The sequence below is a fragment of the Grampus griseus genome (assembly GCF_964374135.1).
Source record: "Grampus griseus genome assembly, chromosome: 16".
Taxonomy (NCBI): Eukaryota; Metazoa; Chordata; class Mammalia; order Artiodactyla; family Delphinidae; genus Grampus; species Grampus griseus.
The window spans coordinates 69,949,002-69,962,872 of record NC_139010.1 but is presented as its reverse complement, the minus strand read 5'-3'; the positions used below and the strand labels follow the sequence as shown (position 1 = coordinate 69,962,872).

The 13,871-nt window shown below is 47.0% G+C and overlaps 1 protein-coding gene across 1 annotated transcript in view; it reads right to left on the bottom strand.

The window, feature by feature from the left end:
- Positions 1 to 7,353, bottom strand: part of HABP2 (hyaluronan binding protein 2) — a 36,500-nt gene extending 29,147 nt beyond the window's left edge. Inside the window, exon 1 of the mRNA XM_082673070.1 lies at positions 7,207 to 7,353. Within this exon, the coding sequence (XP_082529196.1) occupies positions 7,207 to 7,275 (69 nt within the window). The 5' untranslated portion in view covers positions 7,276 to 7,353. The remainder of the gene's footprint in view (positions 1 to 7,206) is intronic.
- Positions 7,354 to 13,871: the final 6,518 nt, after the last annotated feature.

The following is a 13,871-nucleotide window of genomic DNA, read 5'->3' as shown; positions in this document are numbered from 1 at the left end:
ACCTCCCACTCTGGCCCCTCCTGCAAAAAGCTATGTCATGAGATGTGCAAAGCCTCAGTCATTTTTTTTTAATTGTAAAATATATACGACATGATATTTTTCATTTTAACCATTTTTAAGTATACCATTCAGTGGCATTAATTACATTCACAATGTTACGTAACCATTACCACTGTCTATAGCCAAAACTTTTTCATCATCCCCAACATAAACTCTGTACCTATTAAACAACGACTCTCTTCCTTCCTCTTCCAAGCCCGTAGTAAGCTCTATTCCACTTTGTCTCTATGACTTTGCCTGTTCTAGGTGCCTCCTATAAGTGGAGTCATACATTACGTGTCCTTCTGTGACTGGCTTTATTTCACTATGAATAATGTTTTCAAGGTTTGTCCACGTTGTAGCATATCTCAAAAATGTGTTCCTTTTTATGGCTAAATAGTATTCCATTATATATCACAATTTGTTTATCCATTCATCTGTTGGTGGATACTTGGGTTGTTTCTATCTTTTGGCTATATGAATAAGACTGCTGTGAACATTGATGTACAGATATCTGTTTGATCCCCTGGTTTCCATTCTTTTGGGCCAGTACCAGAAGTAGAATTGCTGGGTCATATGGTAATACTGCGTTTAACTTTTTAAGAAACCGCTATACTGTTTCCGCAGTGGCTACACCATTTTACATTCCCACCAGCAATAAATGAGGGTTCTGATTTTTCCACATCCTCACCAATACTTGTTATTTTCCTTTTTTTTTTTTTTTTTTTTTTTTTTTTGCGGTACACGGGCCTCTCACTGTTGTGGCCTCTCCCATTGCGGAGCACAGGCTCCGGACGCGCAGGCTCAGGCGGCCATGGCTCACGGGCCCAGCCGCTCCGCGGCATGTGGGATCCTCCCGGACCGGGACACGAACCCGTGTCCCCTGCATCGGCAGGCGGACTCTCAACCACTGCGCCACCGGGGAAGCCCTCCATTTTTAAAAGGTTCTAGGCATCCTAGCAGGTATGAGGCGGTGCCACTCAGTCCTTTGTAGTCACAAGGAATCTCATCCTTGCTTTAGCGCACAAGCTGTGCGACGCTGTCCCAGGATCGGCAGCTTCCCTGTGGCTTTGCTTTAATCTGAAGCTCAGGGTGAGGAGGAACGGCTCTAACGGGAAAATTCAGAGGTCAAAGGAGAGGCACCAGCCAGTGGTCCCTGTGGGTGGTTTCCTTCTCGAGGGCCTGGATGAAGCTGTTCACAGGACCGCAGCGATGAGCCAGGAGGCACTGTGGAGAGGAGCTGGCCTCGACCCTTTATGTGCAAAGGAGGAAGCTCAGGCCCAGCAGGGTGACGTGGCTCCTGTAAGGACGCGAGTGGATTGGGCCAGGGAGGAATTCAAGGCCGGGTCGCCTCCCTGTGAGGCTGATCACCTGTGCCTGGCTCAGAGCCACCTGTGCAGACCTCTGCCCAGTTAACTGGAGACTGGACTGCAGCTTCATGCGGCGAGCAAGGCCGGGGCAGGGCAGAGAGGAGAGTCCCGTTTGTAGACCCTGGGAATTTCCATTTTTATCTGGGGAGCGTTTGATAAGAATTCAGATCCCTGGGCCCCACTTGCAGGTTGTGCTCCCATGGGCCTGGAGTGGGCCCCGAACATGCATTTTCAATCAGCCCCCAGCTCACTCTGCCGTTGGCCACACTTCAATTCTACCTCTCTTGGGCCTGAAGCTCCTGGCCAAGGAGACAGGTGAGTCTATCTTTGCTCCCGTGCAAATTGTTGAATCTCTTTGTGCCTCGTTTCCCCAGTGATAAAATAAAGAATTCCCTTACCCAACCTGACGTTTGATTCAGGGGGATTTGTCTGCTCAGGGAGAGCACAGCATTTGCAGTGGGTTACTCTTCAGGTAAGCACTTAGTGAGAAGTATTCGTACGGATGGCTCATCCCAGGACTTGTGGGGAGGGGGCTGAAGGATTGATGGTGAGACCATCCAGGATAAGGAGACTGGATAAAAACAAACACTCATTTCTGGATGTGATCATGCACTTCAAAACCCTTTGAAAAGGCAGGTGTACAAAAAAAGAAACAGAAGGGCCTGTGGGGGTGGAGTCTGAGGCCCACCACATGGGCACAAGCCCCATATTCACCTCCTTGGCCAGTCGGTTCTCAGGAAAGTAACTTCCCCATTGATGGGAACCAACTCCACCCCTGAAGCTGTCTTTACTTCTGTGCTTTCTCTGTTGTGGGACATGAACCGCTGCTGGTACCCAAGCTGATTTGGGTGGTGCCTGGCCAGGGAGAGTCATCACATCAAAACACAGCGTGACAGAGTCATTCCCTTCTCAGTTTTACTGTCATCTCTTCCAATCCCATCACAAAGACAGACTGGGGTGGCCCTGGTAAGTCCCTCCCCTCTACCTCTTGCTCCTAACAAGGAGAAAGCAGGCGTCAGCTCTGCGTTTTAGCGTGACAGCTGCAGCCGGTTAGAAATCAATGGCATTGTTTCATCTTCTTTGATTTTCCCATTTATAGTAGTGATGGTTTCCTTTAAAAATATATCTATCGAGGTAGACAAAAAATGAGTCTGTTCAACAAAAGTATTAAGAAACTAGTCTGGGCTTTGGCAAAATTTCTGAAGATGGATTCATTCATGACTAAAGTTTTGAAAGCACTGAGCTAGTGGGTTTCCATCTAGCAAGACTTGATCCTTCTGGTGTTGGAAAGAAAAGCTCTGGGGATTGTTGAAGGAGCCTCCAGATGGGAGTGGCTTTTCCTCCTGCCTGAAACTGGAGTCTGAGGCCACTGTCCCCCTGGACACCTTCCATTCCACATTGAGAGTCCCAGTCGTTTCGGGGTAGTGCCCGGCATGGCAACCTCTAACACAGTGGTTATGAGCATGGAACTGGCATCAGGCAGACCTGGGTTTGAATTCCAGCTCTGTAACCTCGCGGGCAGGCCATTTGCACAGATTACTTAATTTCTGTAAAGCTTAGTTTCTTATCTGTAAAATGAGGATAACAGTGGTCCTTAACTCATAGGGCTGTTGGGAAGTTTACATGAGATAATAAGCACACAATACCTGACATATGGTAAAGATTTGATAAACTTAATAAATACTTGCTGCTATGATTATGATTATGATTAGCCACTGCTGTCAATGAGTTTGAATTTTTTTTTTCAAATTATTAAGTGATTGAGGGGAGCTCACTCAGCACAAACTCTTCCTCGAATTTGTTCATCAGGTCACAAGCACGTCACACCAACCCCCTCCCCTCATTTTTCCTGGGATCTTTGCCAAGTCCTAAGCCAGGAAACCTTGTTATATTAATTATGAAGAAAAAGCATGTTTTATTTAAAATCCCGGCTGCCGAATATTCTGCCATGCTGTTTCTCTGTGACAGCAGAATTGCTTTTGCATTTAGGAAACTCTAATGAATTGAAAATATAAATATATCTGTGCCTACATACACATGCGATTTCCTGCGACCTGATTTCCCTAAATACCAGTGTACACCGCCAAAGCTAATGAGATGGACTTGTGCTTAGGACCAGGTTTCTTAAAAATCTATAAGAACATGCAGTGCAATTCAGCCCCTCTCTTTTCCAGAAGACTCTGAATGGGTTACAGCAAGAGGAAGTGATGTCTCCTAGGCCTGAAAGAGACTCTGACATTCCAGAGCATCGACACTTTGAAAAAGGTGGTTCGTGTTATCCCATCCATGGCCTTGTTTGGTCCTGGGGGCCAGGTAGATGTGGATGCTTGAATTAATCAGACACTGAGCCCTGTTACCTGACCATCCAAAATTGGCTCTAATCCCTCAGCCTCCACAGGGTTGCTAAACAATAACCGGACAAGCAGGCTCTCTCTCCTTTTCTTTCTCTTTCTGCCTCTCTCTTTCCAAGGTAGAATGAGGTAGATAGTGTACACCTGTCAAGCAGAGAGGGTGTCAGAAAGAGAGGGTGCTGGGGCCTGTGGGATCTGGGAGGCTTCTAATATAAGCTTCTAATTCAGCTTCTAATAAGCAATAGTTCCTTCTCCCCTTTGTGCCATGCAAGAATGGGAGCCTGTGTCACTAGAATGCCTGATTTTCAAGAAAAGCTGGGGATCTGTATTGTTATGTGAAATGTTCTGATTCTCAGATGTCACCAGGCAATTGAAAGGAAATGAAAATACTCTTCAGGCTGAACTCCTACCCACCAAATAAAACTCGGGCTGTGAGCAGGATGTACCCCAAGCTACCAATTTGCAACCTCTGGTCTGTGCAGACATTTTTGTGACTCTCTATCTAGGAGGATTCTGGAGTTCTAGAGTTCTTGGACTCTAAACTCTAGGGTTTAAAAAGCTTAGAAATGGGAGCAAACATGCATTTTAATTGTAAGGCCGCTGTTGCGCATGGGCTGAGATAAGCAGGGCGGGCCCGACAAGCTTGTCCTCTGGCTTATGACCCTAGAAGAGGTCAAACTACATTATGGCTGAGGCCAGTGGCACCTCAAATCACCCTAAGAACCACAGCAAGAAGAGATATCCAAGCCCTGGGGACGGGGCACATACAGTTGAGCAGGCCTCCTGTGATGGACAAGGAATTGGACGGAGCTGGGTCTTTGTCCTGGCTGGGAAGTTAGTTCAACGTCTTTGGGCTTGTTTCTTCTTCAAAAAATGGGAATAACAATACAAGACTGTGCTGGGGACAGGTGTTCAAAACTGACAGGTAAGGAAAACAAATCTAGACCAGACCAGGAAGGCACTAAGAGGATTCCCTGGAATCCATGACAACTATATTTGACTGCACTTTTTCGGATCGTGGATATCTGAATGAAAACCTAAGTTAAAGACGAGCCTACAGAGAAGTCTTCATAATTTTTGTTGCATGATCTGAGCTCATGGGAGGGTCTCCAGGCACCTTTCCAATGGGCAGCAATCAGAGACCCTTTGCTTTAAAGTTTCAGAGGCACATGGAATCTGTTACACTCCACCCAGGAAAGAGGCCCCTGGTCTAAAAGCCTCCCATCCCTACAGGAAAGACAATGCCCTGAAGCTATATGGACCAAAGAAATCTCGTCCTTAGCCAGGGCCCCAGGCAAGAGACCTTATCCAGACAGATGGACACCAGCCATAGTCTAGGACTCAGCTCTGCCACCTCCCAGCTTTGTGACCTGAGGACACATTACCCAGCTCCTGATCTGTAAACTGAGATCAGTAACAGTACCTATTTCTTAGGGTCCTTCTGGAGGACCCAAAGACCAAGACGTCAAAAGCACAGAGCCTGGCACACAGGAGTTTTCATCAAATGGTAGCAGGTGGTTATTATTTTTAGCTACATGGGGCAGGAGAGGCCACCCTGTCCATCAGGCTATGTGGCCCCTTCCTTCCTGGTGTTGCCTCAAACTCTCTAGACATCTGAGTGAACTGGTCATTTTCCCCTGGATGTCTGTGTACTGGCCTATGGGACACAAGCTGCCCTCCCGACCACCTGTCTGGCACACATCTGGAGTAAGAGAACATTCCAAAGCCCTGAATCCCCTCTTTGGAATTGACTAATCTCATTGCCTAAAGGCTATCTCTCGTATTTTCTCTTTTATCCATTATTGACTTATATTTTCATCGCTAACCCTAAAATTTCACTGGGGCTTGTAAAAAAGGGATTTGGGGCGAGCAATACCTTTTGGTGAATTTCAAACAGACTGCATCCACTCTCTTCCTTGCCTGCAAACTTTAGGATCTAATTCTTTCTGACTGGTACTTTCACCGGGTCCCTTGTGAACCTCTGATAGTTTCCATTGCTTTTCTCTAGACATGCGGTATTTCTGCAGGATCTTGGCCCCAGACATCCAACAACAATCAGTGATGTAGGGGGTTTGATAACAACCGGTCATTGTAGCCACACACACACACACACACACACACACACACACACACACACACACACGTCATCTCTGGAAAAGAAAACTCTTCCAGAGGTGAGTCATTGCCAGCTTAATATGGAACTAAGGTAGATGTCTGAGTACCGTTGACCAAAAGGGGAGGAGAAGCTGTTGTTTTTAAAGCGTGCTAATCAGAAAACCTGGAATTTAATCTGCTGCCTGCAGGAAAATCTCTATGGAGTGAAATGGAAAATAAGATACAAAGGTATTTAATGAGATAAATAGGTTATGACTGTTATTTCAGTTCTCACCCCTTTCTTGTTCTCTATTCAAACCCCCTCCACTCCAACAAAGGGGCGCATTCTCTGATTTTTATAGAGAACTCGTATTCACTTTGGAAATCTCAAGGGAAAAGAGCTAACATTTATTGAAAGCCACATACATTACCCCATTTAATCGGTCTCGACCCTCCCCAAATCTGGGGGAGATTATCACTAGGTTTGAGGAAGCTGAGGCTCACAGAGATGATGTCACTTGTTACTTGTTCCACAGCTAGAAGGCGGCAAAGCTGAGATTCAAACCCGGGCTCCCAAGCCCACACTCACACCTCCAACCCAACCAAGAGACGCGAGGTCTGGTGAAGGCCCTCTCTCACATGTCCGCAGAGACCCAGCTAACACTCTTGGACCACAACAGCACACAGCAGGAGCCGACACCTCCACAACTCACCTGCTCCCGGATGTCTTGAGTCCCCCACGTGAGAACCCCTGATGTCCCTTTCCTTCCATTCTCACCATGACCTTCCTGGGGCCCCTGCTCCTCTCTGATCCATTCACTACAGCCACGGTTACAGGGTGATGGGAGAAAAAGTGCTGCCCACAAAGCTTCTCTCCAAATCTAATCCATCTAAGTGAACCTGTTGCCAGCAGGATTCTCCTCTAGAGCCAAAGCACAGGGATGCTTACCCTAGCGTCACCTGAAGTAGCTGGAGGACGTGGTATGTGTGTTGGCACTTACAGAGAGAGAGCTTGTAGCTTTCGGCAGCTTCCCAGAGGGATCTCTGAGATCCACGCCAGATCACAACACGCTGCCTTAGCAGAGCTTCTTGCTCTGATCTCCTTAGTTGGAAGGTGTTCGTGGAGACTCTGCTCCAAGAGGGCTCATGTCAATTGCATGGCTTCATGGAACTGGCCCCTTAACAGCAACCAACATGCCAGGCCTGCATGAGCCCTTGAAATCAGGACCTATTCCACCTGGCGGCACCAGCCTTTCACGACTAAAGTTTCTCATCACTCCTGGCCCAGCTGGTTTGGTCCTCCTAATAACCTCAGAGTCTCTCAACTACAGATATTTGAAAAGAACACTTACCCCGAAGACTGTCTTTCCCGCCAGAAACATTAACAGCAGAACATGGAGATCAGACATTCTGGCAAACATCTTTGTAGTGTAAGAACTCTTGTTTTGCTCTAAAAACAATTTCTTTTTTTGTCTGTGCCTTGAGGGGGGAAAGTGTCAGTCTCCAAGGATTCAGGAACAAATGAAGAGGATGCAAATTATTAACTAGGCGTCAAATACTGTTTAATGTTTAATGTTTTGCAAACCAACTATCTTGATTAAACAAATGGTAACTTTGGGGCTGGGCTGAGCCATGGGGGTGGTTTGTTTTCTGGAGAGAAAGCAGCAAAGTGCCCCTGGCTCCCGGGGTTGGGGGTGAGGGGGTAGCTGCTGAGTGTTCAGCGCAGAAGGCCCGATGGTTCCCTGGCATCCCAGCCACAGGGTGAGAGCCCTAATAGGGTGAAACTCCTGCCACAGGCCTCTGACATTGCCGATTTGAACAGAATGTTAATAGAGTTCGGATTCACCAAATCTCAAACAGAATTAAGGCATGGATGGGCTCCTAATAACATCACGCTTTACATTCATGAAAAATAAATTAAAGGAGGCAAAACTGCTATTGACAAACATTGATTCTGGGCCCTTTGAAGCATTGCCCATGGTTGCTTGTTGGCTTCAAAAGTTTTCTTTTAAATTTCATTACATAAGGTTTTAACTTTTTAATTAGTTTTTTTTTTCTCCTTTCATTGGAGTCTTTCTTTGATCAAGAGCAGGAAGAAAACCCAGGGTGTTCCTATTCGGGGCCAATTGTTTCCTGCGTTCCTTTTATAGCTGCGCCGGTTACAGGTAGCAATGTATAGAGCAACAGTTACCTGTGAAGTGCGGGTGCTCGTGGGCATGACTGATCTCCTTCATAGGCACCACTGTGAGCTCCCGTCAACACCTCACTGCCCGCAGTAATCTATGCAAGGGCTCCAGGAATCCTCTCACCTGAGTCCTGAATCCAGGTTCCGAAACCCTGCTGCCGACTGAGGCGGGTGCTCCCCTGGGCCTCACCTCACCCATTTGCCGTCCCTACTCGGCACGTGTACCTGGACTCCTCAGTGGCTGCTTCCACCTTTGGAGGCCAGGTTGCTGGTCATGAAGGGCCCCAAAGGTACCAGCCCAGGAGAAGGCCAGAGTCAGTGCCCCAGCCACGAGATAGACAACCCTTGAAGGACAAACCAAGTCCTGCCACTTTACCTCCTAAATTACCCCCAATCTGTCCTTTGTTCTCCAATTTTTTTTTTGTCTCCACCCTCATTTAGGCAGCCGTCAACTCACTCTTGGTCCACATCCATCTGATCCCTATAATACACGCACACTTTTCTGGAAAAGTTCTTCTCTAACCTTCCTCTATTCTTCCCCTTATCCTTATTCCACCCCTAACTCTGTTCCTACCTCTAACCCTGATCACTCTTTAGCAAGTTCATTTAGATAGCCACCTAGTTAATCCATCTTTCGGATTTCAACCCAAACATTACTTCCTCAGAAGCCCTGCCTGAGTTTTTCCTTCATGGCACTCATCAGGGTTGTAACTGCATAGCTGTATAGCTCTTCCATTAGTATCTGTTTCCCCACTGCCCCCGATGGACCAAAAGCTCATGAGGTGGGCGCTCTGTTTTGCTCACCATTGAATTCTTGGCAGGGATGCCTGGCACACGGCTGGCTCATGATAGGTGTTCAATAAATACATCGTGAATGAATGAGCAAAGGAATAACCACAGTCGCACAGTGATAGTTGGATACTTTGTAACCTGGGCGCCTTAGATAGCATAGCCAACTCCATGTGAAAAGGAAGACTGGGTACGGAAAGCTAAAGTATTTGTGCACTTGTAAACTCCCTTCAATATTCATGAACACTACATGAATATTGATTGATTATCCACGATGATCTGCTGTGAGCCTGGCATTGGCAACACCAGGATGGAGGAGGTGGACGTGAACTTTGCTCTTAAGGAACGTGCATTCTGGTCGAGGGGGAGTTAGGCGGACCATGAAAGAGTAAAGAAGTTAATTTTAGTTAGTGATAAGTCTGAAAAAGAATGAAGCAAGGTGATGGAACAGAAATCCTTGTGAGCGGGAGGCTTCCGTAGACTAGGAGGTGGCGAAAGTGGGGACAGTGGCTAAGTGGGTCCTTGGTGGGGCGCTGACACCATTGCTGGTTATCTGGTCATAGAGCAAGGGTCACAGAGACAGCGTGCACGAAGATGTTGCTATTTTCCAGATTCAAAGCTGGAGCCCTCGTAGCATCTGCTCAGGCTGTAAAAAGTGGAAATGGAAATTCCAGGCAGGTCAAATCACTGAATCAGCCATGTGACTTAGGCATCTCTTTTAGCTTCCAAAGCCTTGTGTGAACTAGTGACTGTCTAACTTTGTGGAGAGATTCCCAGAAAACAAACCAGAAGCTTTTCTTCCTGCGTGAACAGGAAGTGACCCAGTGAGTTTGTTGTTCTCCTTTAGAATCCGGATTCATTTCCCTGACGTGTAATCTTCCCTCTATGTCTAGCAAAAAGTGAACACTTGTGCTCTTTGTGTAGTAGCCACAGGTCTCTCACATATTGTCTTATGTCCCTAAAGTTTTATTATCATGACAATGTGCAATTGAATAAACGTCTGCACGTAGCCCGAAAAGAGAGAATTCTCCAGAAGATGCTTAATCCTTTTAATTTGGAAGGACAAAAGACTAGTTTATCATGTGATATGGTTTTATCTGGGGAGTTAGAACAAACCTACCTGGGATCTCTGTTTTTTAAATCCAAACACGGAGACTTCAGCCCTCACCCCAGCGGGGGTTTCAGATGTGATCAAGTCAATCTATTCTCTTGAGCTCTGGGAGACCTTTTCTCATGTGTAGGGTTACATGCTGCAGGAGAGAGACTCTGTCCTGCCTCAGGAGGCCTTGGGACTCAGGTTCTCTAGCAGGCTGATTCTTCCACCCTAAGGGAAGACTCTCTCACAATGTCCTTGCTGGAGACCCAGCCTTTGATGTACTGGGTCACATGACATCTGTTGGGCCTGGACCAACCTGCTTCATGTTTATTGCTTATAACATGTTACAGAAAAACTCGAATGAACTTTTTGGCCAACCCAATAACAACAGTCCTCTTCTTGCTAGGCCTTCCGTACGGGAAGGTAGCAGAGGGGAGGGCCTAGGAACAGCAGCCCAGACTCAGAACTGACCTGGGGTGAGCCCCGGCTCCACCACATCCCTGCTGTGGATAGCTGGCCAGTCGTTTACTCTCTCTGAGTCTTGGTTTCCTTGTCTGCAAAATAGAGATGCTGTGGTTCCCACTTCATGGCGTTACCTCGAGGTGTATGTGAGAACATAAAGGCAAGGGGTTAAGTACAGCAGCTGGTGTGGAGCAGACTTTGCAAAACACACTGGCTTTGGTATCAGGGATGGTATTTCCTGAGCCCCCAGACCCTCACAGATGAAAGGACCTGTGTTCAGTGAGTCTAATCTCCAATCCAGGAACGGAATGACTGCCTTCTTGGGGGGACCCTTGCCTCACTTGTTCTCTCTAGAACAGGGGTCAACAGACTTCTGAAAGTGCCAGGTAATAAAAATTTTAGTTTTTTTCTGGCCCTCCAGTGTATGTTGTGAGTCCTCAATCCTGCCATTTTAACACAAAAGCAGCCACAGCTAATACATTGGGCACTCCATATCCACGCTTCTGCATCCGCAGATTCAACCAACCACGGATCAAAAATGTTTTTTGAAAAGTTCTAGAAAGTTCCAAAGAGCAAAACTTGAATCTGCTGCATGCTGGCAACTATTTACGTAGCATTTACAACTATTTATATAGCATTTACTTTGTATTAGATATTATAAGTAATCTAGAGATGATTTAGAGTACACAGGAGGATGTGGTGTAGGCTTTATGCAAATACGACACCATTTTATACAAGGTACTTGAGCATCCAGGGATCGTGGTATCTGCGGAGGGTCCTAGAACCAATACTCCCCAGACGCTGAGAGATGACAGTACTTACGCCAATGGCCTTGGCTATGTTCCAACAAAACCGTATTTGCAGAAAGAGGGCCATAGTTTGTGGATCGCTACTCAAGGAGAGAGAGCTGCAGATGTAGCCAGAGCATCGTGCAACTTGAGGAGCCCTGGAAAACAATGGAGACACATTGGGGAACACGGGAGGAGCCCCTGGGCTGATGATGTTGCTGCCCTCAGAGTGTTTACCCAGAACTTTGCCCTACCAGTGTTTGCCCTCCAAACCCCAGAATCATCAGAACTTCTTTGTGTGGTGGGGGGACTAAAGATCTTTCGTCATTCTTTCTACAAGGATTTATTGAGCACCTACTACGTGCCAGACGGTGCTGTTGGGAATACAGATGACAGACTAGGCGCCAGCCTCATGGAGTTACCTTCCCATGATGGTCCTCACTCAGAGTCACGTGGCTGGTCTTTGGCTAAATGGTTCAAGCCATCCCTAATCAGAGATGACATCATTGTAGGGACATGTCACTGCTCCTTCCCGTTGTTCCCAGAGACCTCTGCCTGAGCCATTCACTTCCAGGGGCTCCCTCTTTTGGGGGGAAGGGGAGATGGCTTGTTAACTTGGCGTGGGGCAGTAACCTTTCCCCAGTCTACCTCACATACACCCCCCACCAACCCAGCATGGTTCAGTATGCTCAGATCCATTGTACCACACGCCCCAGTCTCTGACCTGGAAGATGCTAGGGTGCCCCTCACCCCATGTCTGTGAAAAGAAACCAGCATTTATGGCGCAGCTTCTGTGTTCCAGGTGCTTTACAATTCTGAGCTCATACAGTCTCTGCAACGACCCTGAAAGGTGATTTGGCTCATTTAACAGATAAAGAAACTCAGAGGCTCAGAGAGGTTAAGTAAATTGCCCAAGGTCACAGAGCTTGAGACAGAGCCAGGTTTGAAGCTCTTCCTACTCTACTGCATGGACTCGAGAGCCTTGGGGTGGTGGTTTTGCCCTTTACCCCAAGCCACCTAAGAACTTATTGAAGGAAACAACTTGTCTAAAAGCAAAGATTGCCCATCGCCTGACCAATTTCCCTGTTCTCGTCTTCCTTACTATCACTTATTCTTAGGGGTGGCAATGTGCCCAGTGTTTACAGAAATCGTGTCCTCCAGCAACAGCAGCCACTTGTTTTAGGCTGGGTTTCCTGGGAAACAGAGATGCTGAGATTTGTGGGTGGGAAGTTTGTTGGGTAGTACTCTCAGGACCAACACCCATGAGGGAGGGAGGGAGGGAAGCAGGGAGGGAGGGAGGGAGGGAAGTTGGTATTCTCAGGACCAACACCCATCAGGGAGGGAGGGAAGGAAGGCAGTCACAACAGATGCCCATTTCATGGAATGTTCTGGAGCCGGGATGGCCTTCAGTGTTGTCCTGCCATGAGACAAGGGGGGGCTGGGACTTTGTACTGGGACCATCTCGTCACTGATTAGGGACTCTGCCTGTGAAAGAGGTGTGAGTTTGGGCAAGGCAACCATGGTTAAGAGGAACGCTCAGAGAGGAACGCAGCTGAGAGCCCCTAACAGCCGACACCTGGCCACTGAGAAAAAGAGGGCTTCATTTGTGAAGAGGGGATCTGGTGGCACACCCCAGAGCATCCCCTCCAACTGTTAACTGGGAATTTACCCCACATCCCTTAGTTCAAATATCCAATTCAGGAAACCTGAATGGCGTAGCAAGGTTTTGAATGAACATTCATAGTCAATACTTGGTCTAATCGGAGATGGCTGGAGCCACAAACGTGGCCAGACTGCTCCAGGTCCATGGCGCAGACAGTGACAGATGTTTAGCTGAGGTAATCAATATCAAGGAGAAAATCAGAATGCTATTATGAGAATCATAAACTCGACATAGTTGTTAAGCAAGCCAAGCTACAAATTTATAGCTAAGCTCGCTGCTGGCCAGAGGAAATCGAAAACCCTGATCGTTTGGCATGATTTTCATAATATTTAAGTCAATTTTATAAGAAAAATAAAGATTTTTTTCCAATGACCAATTCCAGGTCAATTTTCGTCTTTTAAACACCTTATGATCTGATGAGCACAAGTTGGCGTTGAGTAAACAGGAGGGGGAACCTCGCGGACACACTGGTGATCCTGAATTCCACATGGGACCTCAGCATCATCCGTGAAGGGTCTCTGTCTCTCAGGCCGAGTCAGGAGTCTGGATGAACCTATGACATAGATTTGCTTCTTTTTCTCAGAAGCAGGTGTTGAGTCTCTAGCACATAGTAGATGCTCAAGAAATGCCATCTGGAGGATGGGAAGAATCAACAGCCTCTTCCAATCCTCTCCGTCTTAGAAAATGGCACCAGTATACACATGGCTTTTCAAGTTGGAAACCTGGAAATCATCATTTGACTCTTCCTCTCCTTCCCCAAACCCAAATTATCAGCGTGTTCCCACCTCCAGAATGCATCTCAGATCCTTCTAGCACCTTCCACCCTAGTCCAGGCCCACGTGATATCCTGCCTAATCTCTTGCAGTAACTCCTTCACTGCTCTGTTTTCACTCCTGCCTGCTCTTAAATCCATTCTCCACCGTATGATAGCATTATTGTCGAAAAGCCTAATCTTATTATGTCATGCCCCAGCCTAAAACTCTCTGATACCTTCCTTTTGCACTTAGAATGAAATCTCAAATTCTAATGGAGAT